Source organism: Peromyscus leucopus, chromosome 15 (assembly GCF_004664715.2).
Source record: "Peromyscus leucopus breed LL Stock chromosome 15, UCI_PerLeu_2.1, whole genome shotgun sequence".
In the NCBI taxonomy this organism is placed as follows: Eukaryota; Metazoa; Chordata; class Mammalia; order Rodentia; family Cricetidae; genus Peromyscus; species Peromyscus leucopus.
Window position 1 is genome coordinate 18,138,308 of NC_051076.1, and position 23,909 is coordinate 18,162,216.

Below are 23,909 nucleotides of genomic sequence, written 5' to 3' on the forward strand. Positions count from 1 at the left end.
TCCCTGCCTACTGCGGGTGACCCAGTCACAGAATCTTGGGCAACAGGATACAAAACCCCAGAGGCCCAGCAGGTGCAGAGGTGGCTATCTAGCCAGTGGCAGGAGCCTGCCGCCTTGCCGCTGTAGGCAAGGACAAGATACTTCCTTGTCCCTACAGCTGTCCACTGGTCCCTGGAAGGGGGCTGAGGAAGCATTAGGACCCCACATGGGCTCTGTCTCAGGCTCGCTGGTCATTGCAGAAGGCTAAACAGTGTCCAGGGCTTTCCTGGGCACAACTCCGCATCAACCCATAGTCTCCAACTCCGATCAGCCTGAGGGCAAAATTCCAACACATGATCTTGGCTACAAACCACTAGGGACATCATCCCCCCTACAGAGCTGTACCCTCGCTGAGTGGATGGGGGATAAATGTGCATATCCTCATGTGACCACATGAGGGGGGGCTGCAGGTGCTCCCCACACTAGAACCAGAAAAGCAGCCTACAGAAGGCTCGTAGGACAGCAGCCCTGCCGTATCCCCTCAGCCAAGGGCCCGAGCCCCCGTGACCCACTGGTTCCCTCTTCTCACAAGACAGGAGCTTTAAACCAGGAAAGAACTCAAGAGCCTGCCTGGGTTCCAGTCCCTTCTGTCCTCGGCCTCCTGAGTGTCCAGAGCCTGCCAGACCAGCAGCTTGCCCACTCTCAGGATTCCTGGTAGGCACAGGCCACACTGTCGCTAGGATTCTGAGCCACAAGCTGCCCAGGAAGAGTCCCACTGATGTTACGGATGGCGCCATAGGTCTGCTGCTGCTGTGGAGACAGGGCTGTCCTCTCTGAGGCCAAACCGTTCAGAATCCGAGGCACGTAGGGCTGTTGGCAAATTCAAGAGTTAGATCTTAGATGGTGGCAGCTCTGACGTCCCACATCCTGGTCATGACCCGCGCTACCCTTTCTCTCCACGGGTGGATGCATTAGCAAGAAATAGCATTCACTTGGAGCGTCTGGACCCCAAATAAGTCAACTGAGCATTTCTCAGCAGCCAGAGCAAAATGGAAAGCAGTTTCCAGCCCAGGTCTCATGATCATGTGAAGAAACAAAGTGACTTCCTCTAGTTCTCAGAGGAAACACTCCTTCCTGCTCCTGTACTCTGGGTGACCATCTCAGTTTATTTGGGAACCAGGCTGTCTGTAGAGACATGTGTCTGTCAGCTAGGCATCCTCCCAGGCCCAGGCTGGAAATGAGGGATCGCCAGCTTCTGCCCAGCCTGCTCTTCTTGCTGGCTGGCAGGGCCAAGGGTGTCTCTGGGTAATTATGCTCCTGAATACCGACTTATCAGGAGCTTGTCCAAGGACAGACCTTAAGAGGAGTCTTTACCCCAGGAAGGTAGCTGCTGGAAAGACTAAGACTGACGGGCTAGCCAGTGTCCTAGCCTCACAGCCGCTAAGAGGGCCAGCAGCCACCACCCTACCACCTGGGGCCAAGGGCCACACTCCACCCTGAGGTAGCACCCTGGAGAACAGAGGCAGGAAGAAGAAGAAGAAGAAGAAGAAGAAGAAGAAGGAGGAGGAGGAGGAGGAGGAGGAGGAGGAGGAGGAGGAGGAGAAGAAGAAGAAGAAGAAGGGGCTTTTCCAACCTGGCGCCCCCTTCTAGAACAGGTGCCCTATGCATTTGCTAAACTCAAAAGGACGTAAGTCTGCTGTCTCCCGGAGCTGTCAGAGGACCTCACACAGACACTTGAATAACCTGACAAAGCTGCATCCAACCACAGGACCTCCGGATACAGCTGCACTAAAGGCCCAACTCTCCAGGCAGCAGGGCTGAGTGAGGGCAAGTGGGCGGGGCGAGGGCAAGTGGGCGGGGCACTGTGGTCCAGAGAAAGATGGGCATCCATCCGGCGGAGTAAGCCTCGGTGGCCAAGCCAAGGCGGCTTCTGGAGTGCAGGCACAGCATCCTGACTGACTAGGGAGTTCTTTCAACTGACATTGACTCAAAACCAGCCTGCCAACGGACCTGGGCTTTGTGTTCAGCTAGAACTATTCCAGCACACTCCCGGGGCTTCTCTGGCTGGGACCTTACAACCGGAGTGACTAAGGGCAGCTACCGCGTGGAAACGCGGATGCTTACTGTGAATGATGAGGGCACGTGGGCCTCTGCTTCGCTTCCTCTGTCACTTGCTGCTGACTCTTCTGTCTGTGGACAACAGCAGAGACACAGTGAGGGACAGACCCGGTCTTTCTAAGGTCCCCCAAACAAACAGGCTTGTAACCAGCAGAATAATGGAGCCAACCGGCACCAGGCTCCCAGCTCAGCTCCACTGAGGGAGGGGGACAGGGGCCCGGAAAAGGGGAGGGAAAGCCACATCATCACACCCCACTTCCAAAGAAAAGCTGCAGGAGGCTGGTGCCGCTGCGGTCACGTGGGGAGAGAGGAAGAAGAGGGAGCCGAGGCTGGCCTCGGAGTCGCCCAAGGCACGGCAGACAGCCGGCTACCTTGTAGTTCCAGGGGCTCAGGTGCTTGAAGCATCCAAAGCAGGTGTAGAGCAGGCAGGCCAGAATGGTGAGCAGCACCACCACGAAGGTGAACAGGGTGGCGGGAGCCTTCAGACCTGGGGACACAGGCGCAGCCTTGAGGCAGGGGACTTCCTATCTTGCTTGCTCTGTTGAGGAAGGGGCCAGGCCTGGTGCTCAAACGGTGGGTGACTTCTCCCTAGCCTCCACCACTGCCCTCAACTACAACAGCCAGAATGGTGTCCTCAGAGCCAAGAGCACACAGGGTATAGGAGCCACGTGATGGCTGGAATCATCCCTAGTCAGATTTTGGACACTGGGACACCACGTAAGCGGTCATTGACAGTGAGATTGCTGGGACAGATTCCTCCCCCTCCCCCCCCCCTGGCCTCTGGAGCCCAGGGCTAGTCAGGATAAGGGCTCTCTGGGGGTGACTGGAGAGTTTCATGTCCTCTGACTCAGTCCCCCCAGAACTGGTACAGGAACTGTCTTCTCCGTGGGGGATTTCTGGAGCTCTGTCACACCTGACCTAGCTCAGTAGCCAGGTTGTCAACACCATACCAACCAGCCCTCACCCAGGAGCATCCACACTGGTACTCTGTGAAAGCAGTTAGTGGCCCAGCTGGCTGGTGGGCATGTGGGAAAATGAGGCCCCTGGCACTGGGCACAGCGCAGAATGCCCCTTACCCAGGCGAAGGAAGGAGAAAAAGAAAAGCCAGAAGAGGCAGAGGATGGGAGCAGCCAAGGCCTGGTTCACAGCGGCAAAGTGGATCCTCTTCTCCAGCTTGGCCGGGAGGTAAGCGAAGTACAGGTTGTGCCGATCCACCAGATGCTTGAGCAGGATGTAGATGAGGCCTGCAAAGGAGGGGCTGTGAGCCAGAGATCCTGCTGGGCCAAAATCCCAGCACATGGGAAGCAAAGGCAGATGCATCTCTGTGAGTTCGAGACCCGCCTGGTCTACATAGTGAGTTCCAGGACAGCCAGAGCTACATAGTGAGACCCAGTCTCAAGAAATAAATAATTATTTTAATCTTATTATCTATTTATGTGACTACATATGTTTGTGTATGTGACCAAGGGGGTGAGAGAGGTCAGTTCTCTGAGGCCGGAGTTTTCAGGCAGTTGTGGGCTGCCTGATGTGGGTGCTGGGAACCAAACTCAGGTCCTCTGCAAGAGCAATATGTGCTCTTAACCACTGAGCCATTTCTCCAGCTCTTAATTAGTTAAATAATTAAATTATATTAAAAAGAGCCAGTCCTGGCAGCACAGCTGTGGGTCACAGCTGTGACCCCAGTGTTTGGGAGGCTGACGCAGAGGGTCCTGAGTTTGAAGCTGATCTATGCTACAACATAGCAAGCCTTTGTCTCTATAAAATATATGAGCTATGTGATGATGATGATGATGATGATGATGATGATGATAAAAATAATGATAATAAAAATCATGACTGGGAGATTGCTCAGTCCCTGAAGGTGCCTGCTGCAAGCATGAGGTCCTGAGATCAGACCCAGCACAGATGTAAACACCAGGCATGGGGGAGACACATCTGGAACCACTGCCCTAGGGGAGGAAGTGGAGATAGGTAGGTCCCCAGAGACAGCTAGTCTAGCCAGTTAGAGAGAGCTCTATGTTTACACAGAGACCGTCCCAAAAAAACACAGTAGAAAGTAATAGAGAAAGGTATCCAAGGGTAGGCACAGTGACACATAGTCCCAGGACAGGAGGCAGAGGCACAGGGGGCAGATCTTTGGGAGTTTGAGGCCAATCGAGTCTACATAGTAAGTTCTAGGCCAACCAAGGCTACAAAATGAGACCTTCTCTTTGAAAATGAAAGGAAGGAAGGAAGGAAGGAAGGAAGGAAGGAAGGAAGGAAGGAAGGAGAAAGAAAAGAAAAGATATCCAATATCTATTTTGGCCTATATACCAAGTGCATGGACACCCATACTCACCCATGCACACATACATACGCATACATATACAAATCAAACAGGATACCACTGTGGGCCAGAATAGAAACTCACACCAGACATGATGAGAGAGGCCAGCAGACGCAATCATTTAGGAAGGAAATGAAACTTTGTGTCACAGGCTGTGGTTCCAGTCACTCCAAGTCACTCTGCCAGGGAATCCACTATGACCCGGCGGTAGCCATCTCAAGCAGGTATGAAAGAGTCAGATGTCCACGAACCCTGAGACTGATGCCAGGGCCACTTACCAAATGGCACGATAATGGGACAGGTGATGCTGTAAGCCATGATGACGGTGAAGACACACAACGTCCACGCATACATGGCTCCGAACTCGTATTCAAAGGCCTGGTTCTAGGGAAGAAAGGGTTGAGGAGCTCGCAGCCTGGTTCTGCCCCCCAAACATCCTGCCATATACTCCAAGCATGGGGGATGGGAGGTGTCCAATGGGATTGGCAAGGACAAATAGTCAGGAGTGCTTCTGCAAGCCTTGGCTTTCTCTTCTCCAGCCAGGTCTTCCAAGGCATGGTGTGTGTGTTCTCACAGGGTTCCCTTGGAACTGTGTCCGACCACCAGGGCTATGAGCTCCTGGGACAGATACAAGCTGGAGTATACACCATCCGGAGATTTCACACAGACTGGGCATTCTCCCTGTCATCAGCTCAACCCTAGTTCAGGTGGCCTGAAATGAGATCAGTGGTGCCCATCCCAAAATACAGAGGACAGCTGGCCTCCTACTTCTTCTCACCAGGGCACAGGGAAACAGCAACCCCACACCATCCAACTTAGGAGGTCTGGAGACGTGCCATAGCCTGAAAACAGCTTTGACATCGGAGGGGCTCCTAAGAATCAGTCCAGAGACACCACCCCCCAAGGGGATCTATGGGTGGCATAGATCTCTCTCTTGCTAAGCAGGTGTTTAAACCATTGAATGTGTAGGTTTTAGCTGTGTATTTGGTGTGCAATGATTAACCTCAAATGTCCACTTGACTGGATTCAGAATTACCAGGAGGAGACACAGCTCTCTATGTAAGTATTTCTAGGGAGGTTTAACCGAGAAGACCACGCCCAGCCAAGGTGTGTGGCATCATTTTGTGCGCTACGGTCCCCCACTGAATGAAAGAGGGGAAAGAGACAGCAAGCTGAGCGCCAGCACTGGTCTCTCTCTGCTTCCTAACAGGATCTAACGTGAGCGGCTGTCTCGGACTCCCACCCCACAGGTACAAACACTCTCACACCACTCCTTCCTCCCACCATGGACCGAGGTACCCTCAAATTGGAGGCCAAAATAAATCCTTCCTTCCTGAAGTTGCTCGGTCAGGCACTTTGTAAGGGGGATGAGGAAAGTAATATAGTGTGTGGCCAGATGGGTAGGACCAAAAAAAAAAAAAAAAAAAATCCCAAGCTCTTTCTTTCAGCCCATGATTCAGCATGGAAGCTAGAGAAACTTGCCATGATCCAAAGAGGTTCTAGGCACGGGCGACCCTGGGCCTGGACTTGAACAGCTCTTGTCACTAGGTCCAGCACTTATTCCAGAGAGCTGAGAGGCTCGCAGGCGGGGAGCACTGAGGAGGGTCCGAGGCGGTACCTGCTTAACATTCCTGCGGTCAGCGGCCGTCTTGGCCATGATCATGCGGAAGGTATAGAGGATGAGGCCGGGCAGCCGCAGCAGCTCCATGCCACTGCCGATGAAGGCTGAGGCGATGACGTAGTTCACAAAGAAGGCACCTTGGTCTGGCAGGAAGACGCACCTAGAAAGTGATACAGGCCTGTGAGCTGGGAACCCAGCGCTTCCTTCCAGCTGGAAGGAAAGGGGGAACCTCTGGGAGGGCTTTCCCTGCTTCCCTCATTCAGCACACACTTGTGGAGACAATCTGTGTGGCAGTTACTATGCTGAAAGCTAAGAATAAAATCAAGCCATGATGCTTGTAATCCCATCACTGAGACAGCAGAGGCAGGAGGATCATGATTCCAGACCCTTCTAGCTACACAGCAAGACCTTTCCTCAAAATTTAAAATAAAATAAAACAAACAAACAAAAATCCCAGCACTTGGGAGACAGAGGCAGGCAGATCTCTGTGAGTTCAAGGTCAGCCTGGTTTATGGAGCAAGTTCCAGGTACCAGGACAGCCAAGGCTACAGAGAAAACCTGTCTCATCTCACTCAACAACAACAACAAAAAATGAAACAAAAAGCAAACCAAGACCCAGACTCTGCTGCCTTTGCATTTGCACACTCTCTGGGAACCCAAACAAACACAGCCATACACTATATGACAGGCAGTGAGGGGCTGTCTGGCTGGGTGGGAATGAGCTTAGAGGGCTGATCAAAAAGGCCAGTGAGGAAGCAGGTCACCTGGACACCAAGCGACCCCGGATAATGCCATTGATGAAGAGTTGTGAACTTGGCATCACCAGAACAGTATGAGGGGAGGTGGGCCTGGAAAAAAGGCCGGGGGAGGGGGAGGCAGACCGTCAGGCTGAAAGGATCCTACAGTTTGGGGGACACTATCACAGCTGTGGGGTGCCCTGGAGGAGGTGCTGGTGGCCATCAGGAGGCAGGGTCTGATGCTACATCTTTCTTGGAGACGGAGCCGGGGGATCTGCTGACAGACTGGATACAGAGTTGGAGGAAGGAGAAAGGCATGAGGAGCTCCGAGGCTTTTTCTGGACCAACTTGAGAGTTAGGAGGAAAACTGGGGGCACAACAGATGTAGGTTAGGGCAGGCAAAGTCCCCAGTGCCCAGCGGGGGCTCCCTCTGAGGCTGAGGAAGGAGACAGAAGACTCTGACACAACAGTGTGGATACCGTGGAATCTAATTTTTTCTTTAACTTCTTGGTGCTGGCTGAAGCCCAGTGAGGCATACCTTTAGGCCCTTTGTGCACAGATTTTAATTCAGCAGTCAAATAGCAACTAAGCCTGAGTCCGGATGAGGAGGGCTAGGACAGAGCCCGCAGGCAGCCAATGCCTAGCTTGGCAGGAAGTCCCACAGAGGTTGCAAAGGAGATGCTGTGGACAGGGAGCCAGGGGCAGAGTTCAGAGTCACTCAAGAACACTGGCTCCGGGAAGAGCCTCCGCCAATATGTCAGGTATGACTCATAGGTCACAGAGAATAGGAAGAGAGCAGGCCGCTGGGTTTGGTAGTCAGAAGCCACTGGCCGTCAAGGCAAGAGCTAGTTGGGTAGGTATTTGTCTATCTGGAGCACTCTGCTCCTGAGTCACGAGCCAACTCAGCAAGAACAACTGCCCCATCCTTTCAGGTCAGCCTCCCCACAACCATTCCCAATCAATCTAGAGCCTTTGGGGCTATTGAAAGCCCCCAAGTATGGTGAAATAGGCTGAATAACTAGCCAGACAACCTTGTGTGATTTACTCAGTAACTCTGAACCCCATTGTCTGTAAAATGGAGACAGGAATAACATCTACTTCACAGCTTTCTCCCTCTCCCTATCCATATCCCTCTCAATTCCCTTTCCCTCCACCCTCTCACCTCCCTTTCCCTCCCCGCCCCCCCCCCTCTCTGTGGGTGTGGAGGTGGTAGGGGAATGTATGTGTGTACACGAGATATCTTCCTCTATGGCTCTCCACCTTATTTTTTTAGACCCTGTCTCTCTCTCTCTCTCACTGAAACTAGAGCCCACCCACTGGCTGGAGATGGCCAATAAGCTCCTGGAATCCTCCTGTCTGTGTCCTAGTACCTGGACTACAAGCACTTTACACACGAAACTGTCTCTTCAGCACCCGCTCATAGCTTCTTGTGAGGGTTGAATAAGAAAAGGACTCATAAACATTTAGCATAGAGCCATTTTTAAATAACAGCTGTCAAAATCAGGGGAGTGGACCATAGGCTTACAGTAGTAACGAGGACACATACCAGCCCCAAACTGAACTCCATTCTCCTGACAAAACAATCCACAGGCTACACAGTCTCTACGTTTAATTAGTATCCTTCCGTGACTGGGGCATCACTAAAACCCAGCCGCCCCTTCTCCCAGCGGCTCTGTGGTCTGTAAGTAAGTCTCAAACAAGGGAAGTGGCTGCCACTAATTGAGCCTTGGCCTAGATGACAACCACATTTCTGCACGCATACACAAAGTAGGTCGGTTCCCACAGCACGTTCCAGGAATGCAGGGGGGCCGGTGTGATTGCGAGGCCTGTTATTTCCAGGGGAGGATGCCTGTCCGGGAGCCTAACACCACACTGCAGCGCTCTCCCCCACAGAGCTCTTCAGAGCTGCACTCTGGATGGCGGCTGAGCCGATACTTACTCCAACCTGATGGAGCCCTCTGAGGAAGTTTTGTCAAAGAGCCACCGGAAGAAGAAATCCAGGCTGAAAAGCAGATGAATTCCATGAGTTTCTTACTCATTTGGATTGGGGGGGAGGGGTGTTTGTGTTTGTGTGTGTGTGTGTGTGTGTGTGTGTGTGTGTGTGTGTGTGTGTGTGAGAGTGTTTGTTCCAACACTGGAGAGGAAACCCAGGGTCTTGCTCACACCAGTCGAGAGAGCTCTGCCCTCCGGTTTTCTTCGTCATGATTCATGTAGTTACAACACACTTTCATTTTCTTTCCCTCTCAAAGCAGCCCCAATCTTAAGACATTGGTTTCCTGCGGTGCCCTTACATGTGACTCACCACACATGTTTTAACAGGCACTTCCTTCCACAAGAAGAACACAGCTAGGAATAGACCCTCCCTACAAGGGAACTCCTATGTAAGTTTTGCTCACAAGCTCTTTGTTTTTCAGGACTACCATAGTTCCAGAATAGAACTGGGTCCTGCTTCTGACAGGGGCTGCCCAGGGGGCGGGTGTACCTAGTCAGGCCGAGGGAGGGCAGGATCAGCACCATGAAGATCAAGAATATATAGACCTTTGACACCATGATCCGGTTTTCCCCCGACCTGCAGGGGACAGAGACACGTTTATACGTTGTCGAGAAAGATCCAGTGATGGGCCTGCTGCCCAGGGTGTGGTAGGAGGCATCCACCCCAGAACAGGCTCGGGCTCTGCTCACCTCGTCCAGTGAGACTCCAGCAGTGTGGAGTAGTAGACAATGGAAGGGAGCAGCGCCGAGAAGGACCACAGCAGGAGCGTGGGGAAAAACTGGCTGATGACAGGGTTCTGAAAAGACAAGGGCCACCACGTCGGGTCAAGAGAGGACTGGGGGTCCCTGGGGACCTGGTAGCTCAAAGTGCTCCTAGCCATCCTTCCTCCAACACCCAAACTGTGTTGGGTAACGGGTGGGCAGTTCTCAAACACTGGCAAATAGACAGTAACTGTACTGCATGATTACCCAGACCTTTACAGAAAGGCGGGACCACTGCAATGATGGGCAGGTGAGACCAGCTTCTCCATCCCCAGCAGAGAGCTGACAGCTGAGGCTTGGAGGCCAGGGCTCCTCTCCAACCGGCCTGTCTGCCCGTCAGCCCCCACTGTCCAGCTGCAGCTTGCCACAGCCTCATGGTATCTGGTCCTATATGGTGATATTTTATTTGTACTGAAATGTGATTTTAATTTTATGTTAATAAATAAAGTTGCCCTGGGGTCAGAGCTATTAGAGCCATAGCAAGAGCGTGGTGGTTAGAAGAGCTAGGTAGATTTCTGTGTGTTCAGGGATACAGCCAGTATTGGAGACATATGCCTTTAAGACCTGGAGGGCGGTACTTACAGGCAGTGATGAGGTAGTCATGTGGTTGGGTTTAGAACCAATGAGAAGGCAGAACAGAAAGACTATTTAAACACAGAAAAACAGGAAGTAGCTCTCTCGTGGGGAAGTTAGGAGCACTGCAGGAGGTAAGATTTTATCTCTGAGCTCTGACCTCTCGGCTTTCTCTTTTACATTGGCTCTGTGTTTCTTATTTTAAAAAGACGATTGGTTACATCTACAGTCCTAATCCTGTTTATACTGGTTGGACTAGCTATTGTCATTAGAGAATGTATTTTCACTGATTACAGGAACATAAAAACAGGAGGAAATTCCCTTTGAAAACTAAGCTGGGATATCTAGAGGTGTGGCTCGGTATCCAGTGTTTGCCTAGTCTGTGTGAGTTCCCAGGACCTCAGAATAAATACGTAAAAATTCAAAAGCTTAAGCTGAACATGTTGAAAGGACTTATTAAGGTCAGTTTCTGAAAATACGTTGTTGAATTACATAAGAGTAAATTGGGGGCTGGAGAGATGGCTCAGTGGTTAAGAACACTGGCTACTCTTCCGGAGGACATGGGTTCAATTCCCCGGGACCCAGATGGTGGCTCACAACCAACTATAACTTCAGTTCTAGTGGGATCCAACACCCTTTTCTGGCTTCCTCAAGCACCAGGCATGCACATGTGTTTAAAGGGTTGCTTTACTTCATGTATTCATTATTTGGGGTACTTGGGGAAGGATGAGGGGCTCTGTGCCTGCTTTCTTGTTATGCCGCTGAGCTACACCCACAGTTCAAATTCTTACTTAGAGAAATCCAAACTAGGATCAGAACTGATTAAATAAGAATGTAGTTTCTAGAAGACAGACAAAGGGGAACTCTAACCAGCAGAAATTTCTCAGAAAACAGGTCTTGGCCCTGCATCAAAAGATCGGCAAGAGAATGAATTTTACCTGCTGTCAGTCTAAAGGAAACCATGCATGTATACTGAGGTGTTTTTTAATACCTTTGGAGTCAGTCATATCAGCGCTCCTTCTATCATAGGTGTAACATGACAGGTGACCGATTCCAGCTACTGGATGAAAAACTCAGACTCAGGATTCACCAGCCAGTGACGGAAAAGCCAGGACCAGGGTGCCAAGGCCTCTCCCAAGCTCTGGAGTTACAGGTGTGCACTCCCACATCAGGCATACAACCTATCTTAGTCTCTTGGGTATCTACCATGCCTGATCATCTGAGGTGTTTTGAAAACCATTCATTACCTACAGCAAATGCAATGCTTTAAAGCAAGATAATCAGGACTAAATCGTAAAATAAAGCCATTCACAATCCCACCCCAACCAAAGAGACTTCTTTCATGTGCCCTACGCCTTGTGCCCCTTCTCCATCCTCATATATAAGCATCACTGGAGACATTGCTTAGAAGCATTCTACATTGCGTGTTGGGGGGTTTTGTTTGATTGGTTGGTTGGGTTCTTTTTTTTAAGACTTGTTTATTTTTATATGTATGTTTGCCTGTGTGAATTTATGCACAACACATTCAGGCCAATGTGGAGGGCCGAGAGACAGGCAGTTGTGAGCTGCCTGGTGTGGTACTGGGAACAGAACCCGTGTCCTCTAGAAAGGCAGCAAGTGCTCTCAGCCATGAGACATGTCTCTGGGCCTGTTTTTGAAACAGGGTCTCACTCAGTAGACCAGTCTGGCCTTGAACTTATATTAATCTTCCTGCCTCTCCCTCCCAAGTGCTAGGATTAAAGGCATGAGCCATCATGCCAAGCTGTATATTCTGCTTTTGTTATAAGCTTACCAAAATAACTATGCAGTTTTTCATAAATGTTTCCCATTTCCTTCAGACTAAATAGACTTCATTCAACTCAGAAGGTCTTCCCTGCTGAGCATTAGACTGATTCCATTAAGTGACTGTAATTGCATTACTATAAAGGCTCTATAATAAACATCACCATGCCTGCTTAAAGCTTAAAAGGGCAAAGACGGGCTAGGAAGGCTCCATTGGGTAAGACTATTTGCTGTGCAAGGCTGAGGATCTGAGTTCAAATCCCCAGCAGTCCGTGCGAAAAGCCAGGCTGGCACATACCTCTGCCCACGGCACTGTAAGTGGTGGAGCCAGGAAGATCGCTGGGCCTTCTAGCTGCCAAGACTTGTGCCAGGATCAATGAGCGATTGTCTCAAAGTAATAAAGCAGGATAACCAACATCCTTCTCTGGCACACACACACACACACACACACACACACACACACACACACACACACACACAGGAGCTGAGTCACATGCCCCCCTCTTTCAAACCTTCAAGCTCCATGTCCAGGTCTCACTGCTCCCCACCACCTTCTTCCTGCAGACTGACCACTCACATTCAGCGCATGGATGGGTTTGGTGACGTTGAACTTGTCCATGGTAGACAGGATGATGGAGGGCGTGGTCAGGAAAAACAGCACCACAAACAGAGTGAAGTTGACGCCCAGCCACTGCAGCCACCAGCGGACACCCTGGATGGAGAGGTTCTTCCTGCAGAGGGCAACACCAGTCGAGAGGCTTAACCTCCCAGGCACAGGCCATCCACAAGGCCAGCGGTGCTCAGGACTGAGGCACGGCAGGGCAACTTTAGGGAGGCCAGACTAGGACTCTGGCTGAGGCTCCTCTGGACCTCAAGAGCAAAGCAAGTTCTCTGCTCTGGCCTTCAGCCACAAGGAGGCCGAGTTTCAGGTCCTGGAGCTCGGAGGGAACCGGCTGTCAGTAGTGATGGGAACGACCAGTGACGTCACAGACTCCAAACACTGTCCAGGCAGAACTCCAGCCTGACGCTTCTCAGAGTGCCGCGCCCCTGTGTAACTAACAGTGCATTCTCTCCGGGGAGGGCACGGGCTGAGGGGCAAGGAGGCAGGCAGGAGGCATAGGCACAGCTGGACCTGACTCCTCACCCCACAAAAACAGCCTCAATTCTGGGATGCTCTATGACCCAGAGGAAAGATCTTGTCAGAGGCTGAGCTCAAAAGCGAAGGGTATGTGCATCCAAGATTGACTCCACCCAAGCAACCGAGAAAGCCCTGCCTAGCGGGCAGCATGTTAGGTAGGGTGCCTCCAGCCTCAGTGTGGGTCCTAAGTGTCACCCGAGGTCCACGGATATGGCTCGGCTCGGTAGTATGGCCGACGTTCTACCCAGGGCTGTGCTGTCTAAAGTGGCAGGGCACACCCCCACCTGGCCACTGAGCACTTGGGGTGTGAGTGGTCTCAGTTGGCAGGTGCTAGAAACATAAAATATTCAACAGATTCCCCAAATTGAGTGTGAATGGGAGAGACAAAAGTCTTGATTTATATTGTGTGCTAAAATGTTAACATTTGGAGTATACTGTAAGAGGCTTACAGTAAAATTAATTTCAATTATTTCTTTTTCTAACATGGCTACCAGACAGTTTGTAATGAAGCACATAGCTTACATGATACTTCTTCTGGACAGCTTTGAATGCTATAGACTGATGGGGGAGAAAGCACAGACTGCTCTGCCCAACCTTATCAAATGCATCACAGCCCCAGGCCCAGAGCCTCGACTCCACGTGACCTGGGTAGCTGGCCATTAAATGTGAGGCCATGGGAACTGGAAGACGGCTCAATGGTTAAGTGTGCAGTCTGCTCCAGGGGATCCAGGTTCAATTCCCAGCACCAACATGGAGGCTTACAACCATCTAACTCTAGTTCCAGAGACTATGACACCCTCTCCTGGTCTTTCTGGGCACGATGTGGTACACAGACATACATGCAGGCAAAATACCCCTGTACATAAAAACTAAAATAATAAAACCAATGAAAATAGAATGGTATCTAGCATATAGTGTTGTGGGAATTTGCTCTGCCAATGACCTTGGGGTATCTGGCTTGATAGAGGCGTGGTTTTCTCTGGGTATGTGACTGCAGTGGTGGCACACGCTTTAATCCCAGCACTCAGGAGGCAGAGCCAGGAAAATCTTTGTGAGTTCGAGTCCAGCCTGGTCTGCAAAGCGAGATCCAGGACGGGCTCCAAAGTTATACAGAGAAACCCTGTCTTGAAAAAAACAAACAAAAAAATAAATAAATAAAATAAAATAAAACTGAGAAGAATGCAGAAAGAGCGTGTGCACACACTCTCTCTTGTGGTGGTCAGAGATCAGACTGCTGGTTCCATACACACACACACACACACACACACACACACACACACACACACGCAGAATGGAGGACCATGGTGGCCGTTTACTTTGTTCCGTATCCATGAGTACATTTTCTCTCCATTTTATATCTTAATAAATCCTTGATACCCTTTTAACAGAATCTCGTTAATTCGCTTACACATACAGTAGGTGTTTAAATATTTGTTAAAGAGCTGGGTATACTGGTGCATACCTTTAATATCAGAGGCAAGAGGGTCTCTCTGAGTTCAAGGCCAGTCTGGTATACACAGTAAGTTCCAGGACAGCCAGAGCCCCATCTCAAAACAACCAAAAAATAATAAAATAATTATTGATTTATTTATTTATTGGTTTTTCTATATAGGGTTTCTCTATGTAACAGTCCTGGCTGCCCTGGAACGCACTCTGTAAAACAGTCTGGCCTTGAACGCACAGAGATCCGCCTGCCTCTGCCTCCTGAGTGCTAGGTGCTAGGATTAAAGATGTGTGCCACCACCACCACTACCACCACCACATGGCAATATATAATATTTGTTTAAGGAGGGAAAAAAAAAAGCCAGGCCACATCTATGCTCCAGGTAAGCAGGGAGCCCCCACCTGCACCCTCAACCCCCCATCTCTCCACCCCGTAACCCCTGCAGGAAGCCAGGTCTCTCTCTCCCACCCTTCCCAGTCTGGGAACTCACCAGCAGACGTCCTCAGGGTACGAGGCAAAGGTGACAATCCACTTGGAGACACAGAGCTCTTTGCTATAGGAGGATGGCTGGGGCTCACCTTTACACCTAAGGCCCTGGCACTTGCAGGCATTAAAGTCTTTCAGGATGCTGTCAAGAGATGCAGAGGCTATTACTGTGCGGTTCACCCGTGTGTCACGTACTCCACGACAACAACTGCAGGCAGAATGAGGGTTCGAGCACAGGATGCCTGCCCCAATAGTGCCAGGAAAGACCCAAGCATGCTGGGCTGCACACCTGTGGTCCCAGCAGCACACCTGTGGCCCCAGCACTGGAGGGGCTGAGGCAGGAGGACCATGAGTAAATGTGGTGGTCTGAATAAAAATGGCCCCCAGAGGTCCATAGGGAGTGGCACTATTAGGAGGTGTGGCCTTCTTGAAGTGGGTGTGGCTTTGTTGAAGAAGTGCATCACTAGGGGGTTAGCTTTGAGGTCTCAGAAGCTGAAGCCAGGCCTAGTGTGGTTCACTGTCACTTCCTGCTGCCTGTGAATCACAGATGTAAAACTCTCAGCTCCTTCTCCAGCACCATGTCTGCCTGCACGCCACCGTGTGCCGCCATGATGACAGTGGACTGAACCTCTGAAACTGTAAGCCAGCCCTAATTATAGGTTTTCCTTTATAAGAGTTGCTATGGTCATGGTGTCTCTTCACAGAAATAGAAACCCTAACTAAGACAGTAGACAAGGCCAGCTTAGGCCAGGTAATGAGTTCCAAGCCAATCTGAACGGTTTAAGACCCTGTCTCAAACAGTCAAAAAGAAATGCCATGCCTGCCACGCTGCAGAAGGTTTTGATTCATCCTCATCATGGCCCTGCAAGGCCCAGCACAGTAGGTTTTAGCATCCCCAGATGTCTGGTCTGCTTCTGTGTTGTTTGTGCGGCCTTACCAGAGCACGCTTCCCAGGGGCCACGCTCTAGGCCCCCTTGTGACCCTGGAGCATAAAGCTGACTCTGTGCCAGGCCAGGAATGGCATCAGGTCACATTACACACGGCCCATTCTGGAAGTTCCCTCCTAGGGCTTGTGGCCCACCCTCACCATCTCAGGCTTCTCTCTGCTTTGGCTACCTCCGAGTACCTCTCCTCTTCCCACGGTCTGAGGCCAGAGCCCTTGGTGACACCCCAGAGACCATCCCCAGAGCCACCACGCCTGAGGCACGTGAAACACTGCAGGCCTGGCGTCCTTTCTGCACCCTGCACACACTCTGTGCTCTAAGGTGAGATGACAGGAAGGTCCCGGGCCCGAGAGAACTTCAGAAGCTCGCAGCTCCAGGATCCTGTAGCTATGGACGCCCAGAGTGCTCCACGGCGTCCCCCCAGCTGTCCATTTGTCGACAGACAGAGCAGGGCCCTGGGTCCCGAGTTCCAATCCACCTGGCAGAGTGCTGCACACAAACATCGGGGTGGACTGCTGGGCTGGAGCAGCGGGGGGGGGGGGGGGGGGGGGGGGGGGGGGGGGGGGGACGGACGGACACACGGACACACGACGATGACACTCAACAGTGGGGCTGGTCACATCAGCCTGGCAGGGGTCAGCAAGGACCCAGCCCTACCAGCTGTCACTCAAACAGAGACGGGAATTCCCCTGAGAGAGGAGGGCAGCAGCGTGCCTCTACACAAGAGACACGCGTGAGCATACTCACAAAGTAGCCATGGACTTCTCACGGAAGGTGACAAAGGCCATTCCTAGGGGCTGGTCCTGGACCCGGCACTCCTCGGCTGTAATCCTCTCCAGCAGTCTGTCATTCATTCGGGTGTAGTAAGAGATAGCGTCTTCCTGCCAGAAGACACAGTCCCTGGGTGATGTGACCTGGGTCCCCATGCCTGTCCCCTGCTCCAGGCAGGTAGGTGGCAATGTCTCACCCGCTCACAGCCCTGCACTTCGCAGCAGCAGAACTGGCCACAAGTCTTGGGGTTGATGAGGGTCGGTCGGCCGGTCTTGGCCTGCAGGCTTGTGTAATAGGCAAGGCTCTTCTCCGCCTTCTTCCTGTAAGGTAGGAGGGAGGCACAAACTCAGATTCACCGTCCTGGCGCCACGCCACAGCCAACAATTAGTCACCAGCAGGGTTAGGAGTTTAGCTTTGAGATCCAGAAAGGGGCAGGCCAACCCTCCCCCTTGCCAGCCGAAGGGTCCCAGTAAGGACACAGGTGGGCATCTCAGGGCAAGAGGCGGGAAAGCTGCGGCTGGACTCAGGCACCCACCTCCCTTACCTCTCTCTGCACAGGTACATCAGCTTAGCCACGCTGTAGCACAGCTGGACATCCACCACCTCACACGTGGGATACGCATCCCTGCAGCAGGCCAGCAAGGCGGGCGGGGGCAGAGAAGGCCATTGAAATAGATCATCCCCGTAGAAATGGCCGCCCCTACCCGCACCACCCACACACACACACACTGGAGTCACACTGCTGCTGTCTGCCTATTGTCCCTAATTTTCCAGAGGGAACCCCTTAAGTTTAATACAAAGAGGGGTGTGTGTGTGTGTATGTGTGTTGTCTGTCTGTGTGTCTGTGTCTATGTGTGTGTATCTATGTGTGTCTGTGTGTGTCTCTGTGTGAGTGTGTGTGTTGTCTGTGTCTGTTGTCTGTATGTGTGTCTGTGTGTGTGTTGTGTGTGTGTCTGTGTGTGTATTTGTGTGTCTATGTGTGCCTGTGTGTGTGTCTTGTCTGTCTGTCTGTGTCTGCCTGTGTGTCTGTGCATCTGTGTCTGTCTGTCTCTGTGTGTCTGTGTGTGTGTGGGTCTGTGTCTATGTGTGTGTCTGTGTGTGTGTATGTGTGTATCTATGTGTATGTCTGTGTGTGTATCTGTGTGTGTCTATGTGTGTGTGTGTGTGTGTGTGGTGTGAGAGTGTGTGTTGACAGGGAATGAATCCATGGCCACGTGAATGCTAAACATACACTGTATCACTTTTTCCATCCCTAGCCCCAGAGGCATTTTTTTCAATAATATGAAAGTAATTGCCTTAAACTGACAAATTTATACTCACTTTTGGTTAGTAGGAATTTCTCATGGGGAAATATGGACACAACAGGACCGAGGTATGGCTCAGTGGTAGAGTGTTAGCACACATAAGGCCCTGGGTTCCACCCCAGCACCATTATCCTCCCCAGCCACTGAAGGAAAGAGATTGATCATCTGTTCTAGGCTGATCATCTACCTTAGGCTATCCCTGAAATCCTACTCAGCCCATAACCTTTTTGAAGGCAACAGACCTCTAGAGAGTCTAAGAACAGCAAAAAATCCTCAGGCTAGAAAATGTCTACACACATATTAACAGTCAACAAAATGCCTGCATCACCAAGGGTAAGGGCTTCTTGTGCACAGGGTCACACAATGACTGAATATTTGAGCCAGAAGCTGAATCCAGGCAGCCTAGCTCCAAGGTCAGCCGATAGCTATCACAAAATGGCCCTGCGCCATGTACAAAACACCGTCCAAATGACTCCTGAGGACTCTGGGCCCATATGGGCACCACCTGCTGCTATTCTGGGTGCTGGAGCAGAGCCTGCTTAAGTTTAGGGCAAGCCCATGGAGGAGCTAACTAATCTGTTGGTCAGTAGGACCATTTCAGACCCCAACAAGAGCTCAGAGGAGGGTTGGGGATGTGGCTCAGTGGTAGAGGCTTTGTCTAGTAAGATTGAATAATCAGAACCACAAAAGGGAGAAAGGAAGAGGCTTTGAGGAAGGGATTCCCGGTGAAAGCGGCCCTGCTGCAAAGCAAGTCCCCAAGTCCGCGGCTGTGACTCCAACAGCCTTCCCCGGGAAGGCTCCCCCAAGTCCGCGGCTGTGACTCCAACTGCCTTCCCCGGGAAGGCTCCCCAGTCCGCGGCTGTGACTCCAACAGCCTTCCCCGGGAAGGCTCCCCAAGTCCGCGGCTGTGACTCCAACAGCCTTCCCCGGGAAGGCTCCCCAAGTCCGCGGCTGTGACTCCAACAGCCTTCCCCGGGAAGGCTTCCCAAGTCAGAGTCATACAGCGTTTGCAGGGCAATGAGGACACTGGCTTTTCTAATGAAGTGTGTGCGTGAAGTGGACTCACTGTTTCCAAACACAGCCCGGCAGGCAGCTTAGAGGAATGTTTTTCCAAGAACGGAAAATCACTCTCGCTCTCCTCTTGCAGTTCTGTTTCTACTCATTGATTCACCTCGTGTTTTTGTCACGAACTGCACACAGTTAGTCTGTAGCTGACTCCTGGTATTCGGCAGAACTGACAAGGATGAAGAGGAGCCCTGAGCCGCCCTTTTGGCTAGGAATTGAACCGGAGCCTTTTCCCGTGGCCGCATGCATTGCCTGCTCTGCCCGCAGGAGCGATGGATGCAGAGGCCGTCCCAGAGCCCTTGACAGCCAGAGGCTCTCCCAACAGCCAGCCCGCATCCCCGGAGCTGGGAGACCAATCTGTGAGAGCTGGCGCCCTGGAATGCCCACCCAGCTCAGTCTGATGTAGCTGATCACGCTGTGCCGCACCTCAGCCTGCACTCCTGGATCCGTGGTGCACCGAGCTGACACGTCCAACCGTTACTGAGCGCACACCAGCAGTGCACACCAGCCCCCACAAGTTATCCGCACACCGCAGTGACACCAGCCCCCAACAGTTACGAGCGCACACAGCAGTGCACACCAGCCCCCACAGTTACCGGCGACACAGCCCCACAGTACGAGTGCCACCACAGTGGCACACCAGTGCACAAAGCCCCAACACAGCCCCCAACACGTTACCCAGACACAAGTTACCAGACACAGCCCCCAACAACAGTTACCCAGTGCACACCAGCAGTGCACACACCAGCGCCCCAACAAAGTTACCGAGCGCACACCAGCAGTGCACACCAGCCGCCAGGCTGCTGGCACAGCTCAGCCGGGCCACACCTGGAAGCCACTTGATACTACGTCAGGGTGGGATTAGCCTGCGTATTCAGACAGAAGACGACGCGGGTGTCCGTCTGTACAGCACAGGCCTCAGAGGGCCAGTGACAGTCCCTGTTCACCATGAGTGGCTCACAGGGTCTTCCTCTTTACCGGAAGTGGCTCTCCACCGTCTCCTTTCTTGTTTCCCTGGGGAGTCCTGTGATGAACAGGGTCTGTCTCACCTGCCAGGGAGGGAGCGTATCAGGAAGGAAGTCAGAGACAGGCCTCGGGGTGAGGGGGGGAGGGGGCAGCAGGTGTCACCCTCCTTCACGGCTAAAAAAGAACCGGTAGATACGAGGTTCTAGGCTTCTCACTCCTGGCTTCAGAGGCCCAGGGTGTTACTTATGCTGCATCCTTTTCCAGCACAACTCCTGAGCCTCCTTTGCGGGGCAGGGGACTGGGAAAGGGCCCAGAGAGGGACAGTGGCTCAAAGGAATCACACAACAAAGCAAAGGAGTCACAGCGGGACGCCTGTCCTTAGCCCAACTGCTCTGGCTTGGGGGAGGGAAGGCTAGTTTTTTGTTTCATTTTTGTCAATTTGATACTAACTAGAGTCCCTGGGAAGAGGGAACCTCAGTTGAGGAATCACCCAGAGCAGACTGGCCTGTGGCCGTATCTACGAGAGACTGGAGAGACTGTCGTGACAGATGATGGACGTCAGAGGACCCAGCCTACTATGGGGGCACCATCCCTAGGCAAGTGGTCCTGAACTGTACAAGAAAGTAGAGGGCCCTAAGCCTGGGAGTGAGCCAGTAGGCAGTATTCTTCCAGGGTCCCAGTTTCAGTTCCCGCCAAGACTTCCTCAACGACAGACCGTGTTCTGGAAGTACACGGTTAAGTAAACTTTCCCCTCCCCTAAGTGGCTGTGCATCATGGTATTTATCACAGGAACAAGGAAACCGGAATGGAGAGGCGTGTTACTTTGTTCTGCCGCGCTAGGTTAATCAACCCAGTGCCTGACACATGGCAGCCAAGCCCTCTACCACGGGCTCACGCTCAGTCCTCAATGTACTTTTTTACTTCACACAGCAGTAGCTACAAGCCCTGACCCCACAAATAGCAACTGGGCAAATAAAGGAAAATGTCCAAATTGCAACTTACCAATAAATTAAATAATAATAAGTTATGCCGACGCATGCCTGTATTCCTAACGCTTGGGAGGTGGAGGCAAGATGATCATAAGTTCAAGGTCATCTTTGGCTACACAGCTGGCTCAAAGTCAGTCTGAGCTACACAAGACCCTCTTTTAAAAAACAGTGACAGATGATGGTGGTGGCAGTGATGGTGGGCAGTGTGAAGCCACGTGAGATCATAAACACGGAAATCAGATTCCAGCGCTCACCTCAAGTTCACGACTGATGTGGTTCTGTGGAGACCGTGGGGGCCGTCCCCTCCATCTCTCACTTGAGACCCTCCCGGAACATGTCCCAGGCCCCAGCCTCACTCACCAGGCTTTCCTCTTTGTATCTGATGGACCGTGTGTGATGCCACATGAAGCCCACGGTGAGGAAGAGGTAGATGACGGAGAAGACGGTGTGCAGCCAAAGGAGGTCATTGCTAAGGAAGATATCACCTGCTATCAGGGCTGGGCATCCCAACAGAAGGAATGGGTTGCAGGGCTAGGGCAGGATCACCCTCAGTGGGTGGGTACTTTGTCAAGAGTCAACAGCTTTGCCTCCAGCAGAGGCCATGTGGGCCAATGGCCCTCATCAGCGAGTAAATACTTTGGAGAGTTCCCTATTCTTATGCTGGGCTCTAAGGCTCCTACAAAAACTGAAGCTGCCTGAGACATGTCCACAACACAGCTTCCCTGTCCTCACATGGGGCTCTAAAGCCTCCACAAAACTGAAGCTTCCAAGACATGTTCACACCAGCTTCCCTGTCCTCACATGGGGCTCTAAGCTCCTCCGAAACAAAAGCTGCCTGGGCCGTGTTCACACCACAGCAGCACAGCAGACACGCAGTGTTGCGCTGTTCCAGCCTGCCCAGGCTCCCAAACCAGCCTTCTTCATGGTCAACAAACTCCATACTCACTTGGTCTGCAGGTTGGCTATTGTTGTCCTCCCAAAGCTGTAGGGGTCTTTATCTGCAGAGAAACAGACACTTAGTTCCGGGATCACAATGAGAACCCAGGAAGGAGCCTAACTGATCTTGGTTTAGAGTTCTGCAGCTCAGGGAGCACAGCACAAGATGCTAGACATGGCATGTCTTCCTAGATATGGAAGACAATGGCATCATTCATCAACCTATTTAAAGCTCCATCAACCAGGACTCTGCTACAGTTTACCATGCCAGCAAAGTCAGAATTAAGTCATTTTGCACTGAGGTTTGTTTTAAAGATGCTTTGATGATAACCAGAAGCATCCTTGGTTGTTACCAACTTAAGTTCTCAAGTTGAGAACCACTAAACGTCACAAGTGGATCTGGGATGGCATTTTGGAAGCTAGGGAGATATAATTCCACAATGACTTTCACAGTGTATCACAGACATCTTCTGGATCCATGAATAGTGTCCTCCAGACTTGGATAAGGGCAGGAAATGGAAAGATAAATTCTGAAGCTGGGAGTGGTGGCTATATTTACAACCCCAACACGCAGGAGGGTGAGGGAAGGCTAGCCTGGACTACACAGTAGGGTCTCGTCTTAAAAAACAAGCAAAACACACCTGCTAAAACCTTCCAATTCTATAGCACTTGTGGTTGGTTGGTTGGTTGGTTGGTTGGTTGGTTGGTTGGTTGATTGGATGGTTGTTTTTCCTACTTATATGGAACCAAAAATTGATATTTAATGGACCCTAGCTCCAACCCAGTTTAGATGGATTCTCCTCTAGATCTTTATTGGGTGGTAATTTTCTCAGTCACTCTAAGACTGTCTCACATCCCCAGGATCTACTCTACCAAATCAAGTCCCTTCCCTGGAGCCACTGGCCTGCTCCATCCCAATACAGACAATGGCCGAGAAAGGGTCTCACCCAGCAAGTCTCCTGAGAGGTTGACTGGCAAGACGACACACAGGACAAGAAGCTGATCACCACCAGCAGGAAGATGATGTGCCTCTGGAAGGACAGGTAGTGGATGCATCCTCCCCACACCACTCCAGGATCTGGTCATCGCTGGCCAAGACACACATGTGGAGACATTCTTAACAGGTGGCGGCAGTGGCAGGCCAGCCTGGAGTTTTCATCCAGTCCTCACGACGGTTGTAAGGACAGTGTTTTAGCCCACACCTCTACTGTGATGCGTGGACACAAGGCACAGAAAAACTGCACAGCTTTTAAGGACCACACAACTTGTAAAGGCAAAGCTATTGGCATGAGTTCCGGAGCCACCTTCAGTCCCAGCCACATGCTCTCAGCAGAGGAACTGCCATCTCCGTGTTCTGTTGCTAGAAACATCTGCGCTCTCATTACATAATGGATGAGGCATGTGGATACAACTTTCCCACAATCCTACCTGCTTCCACAGCAAGATGGCTGACGAAAGCGGTTTTGGGAATGCAGTGCCGTGTACTCGGGCCTTCCTCACCCTCTCTCCCCTCCCCAAGCCCAGGAAGGGCTGGGAGAATAAGGTGCACCATGTTCTGAACATTTTATGCCTCATCCCACCCAACTCCTTCCCTTCGTCCTGCTGTGGCCCCAGAGACGACCTGATCTGCCTCCTACCCACAAAGAATTCCTGAGTCAGTTGGAAAATCTCAGGTTCACAACAGCCATATTTCCTTGCCATAGAGGGAGGAGCACCAGGCCTCCAGCTACTCTTTCCGAATAGTCTGCACACAGCAGGGGTTCCAAGGGTCCTGCTCCAGAGACCAAGAAAGCCCTGTGTGGCAAAGCCAGAGAAGCAAGCCTAGAAGCCTGAAGAAAGTGAATTTACACAGCTCAGCATGGGCTCTGCATTCAGGCACCTTACTACAGGCACAGCACAGCCACACCTGAGAAACTGCTCATTTCCAACCTCACCCACCCAGCAGAGCTCAAGGATGCCATGAACACAAAGCGCAT

At 51.7% G+C, this 23,909-nt stretch overlaps 1 protein-coding gene across 1 annotated transcript in view; it reads right to left on the reverse strand.

Moving 5' to 3' along the window:
- Positions 1 to 640: 640 nt before the first annotated feature.
- The window catches only part of Tmem63a (transmembrane protein 63A), a 36,482-nt gene continuing 13,213 nt past the window's right edge, over positions 641 to 23,909 (reverse strand). Inside the window, 20 exon segments of the mRNA XM_028865436.2 lie at positions 641 to 849; positions 2,104 to 2,169; positions 2,469 to 2,584; positions 3,174 to 3,341; positions 4,702 to 4,807; positions 6,042 to 6,204; positions 8,721 to 8,783; positions 9,264 to 9,350; positions 9,464 to 9,570; positions 12,468 to 12,621; positions 14,963 to 15,100; positions 16,650 to 16,783; positions 16,870 to 16,993; positions 17,218 to 17,298; positions 20,021 to 20,091; positions 21,358 to 21,466; positions 21,944 to 21,995; positions 22,881 to 22,925; positions 22,928 to 22,987; positions 22,990 to 23,021. Coding sequence (XP_028721269.1) covers positions 682 to 849; positions 2,104 to 2,169; positions 2,469 to 2,584; positions 3,174 to 3,341; positions 4,702 to 4,807; positions 6,042 to 6,204; positions 8,721 to 8,783; positions 9,264 to 9,350; positions 9,464 to 9,570; positions 12,468 to 12,621; positions 14,963 to 15,100; positions 16,650 to 16,783; positions 16,870 to 16,993; positions 17,218 to 17,298; positions 20,021 to 20,091; positions 21,358 to 21,466; positions 21,944 to 21,995; positions 22,881 to 22,925; positions 22,928 to 22,987; positions 22,990 to 23,021 — 2,044 coding nt within the window. The 3' untranslated portion in view covers positions 641 to 681.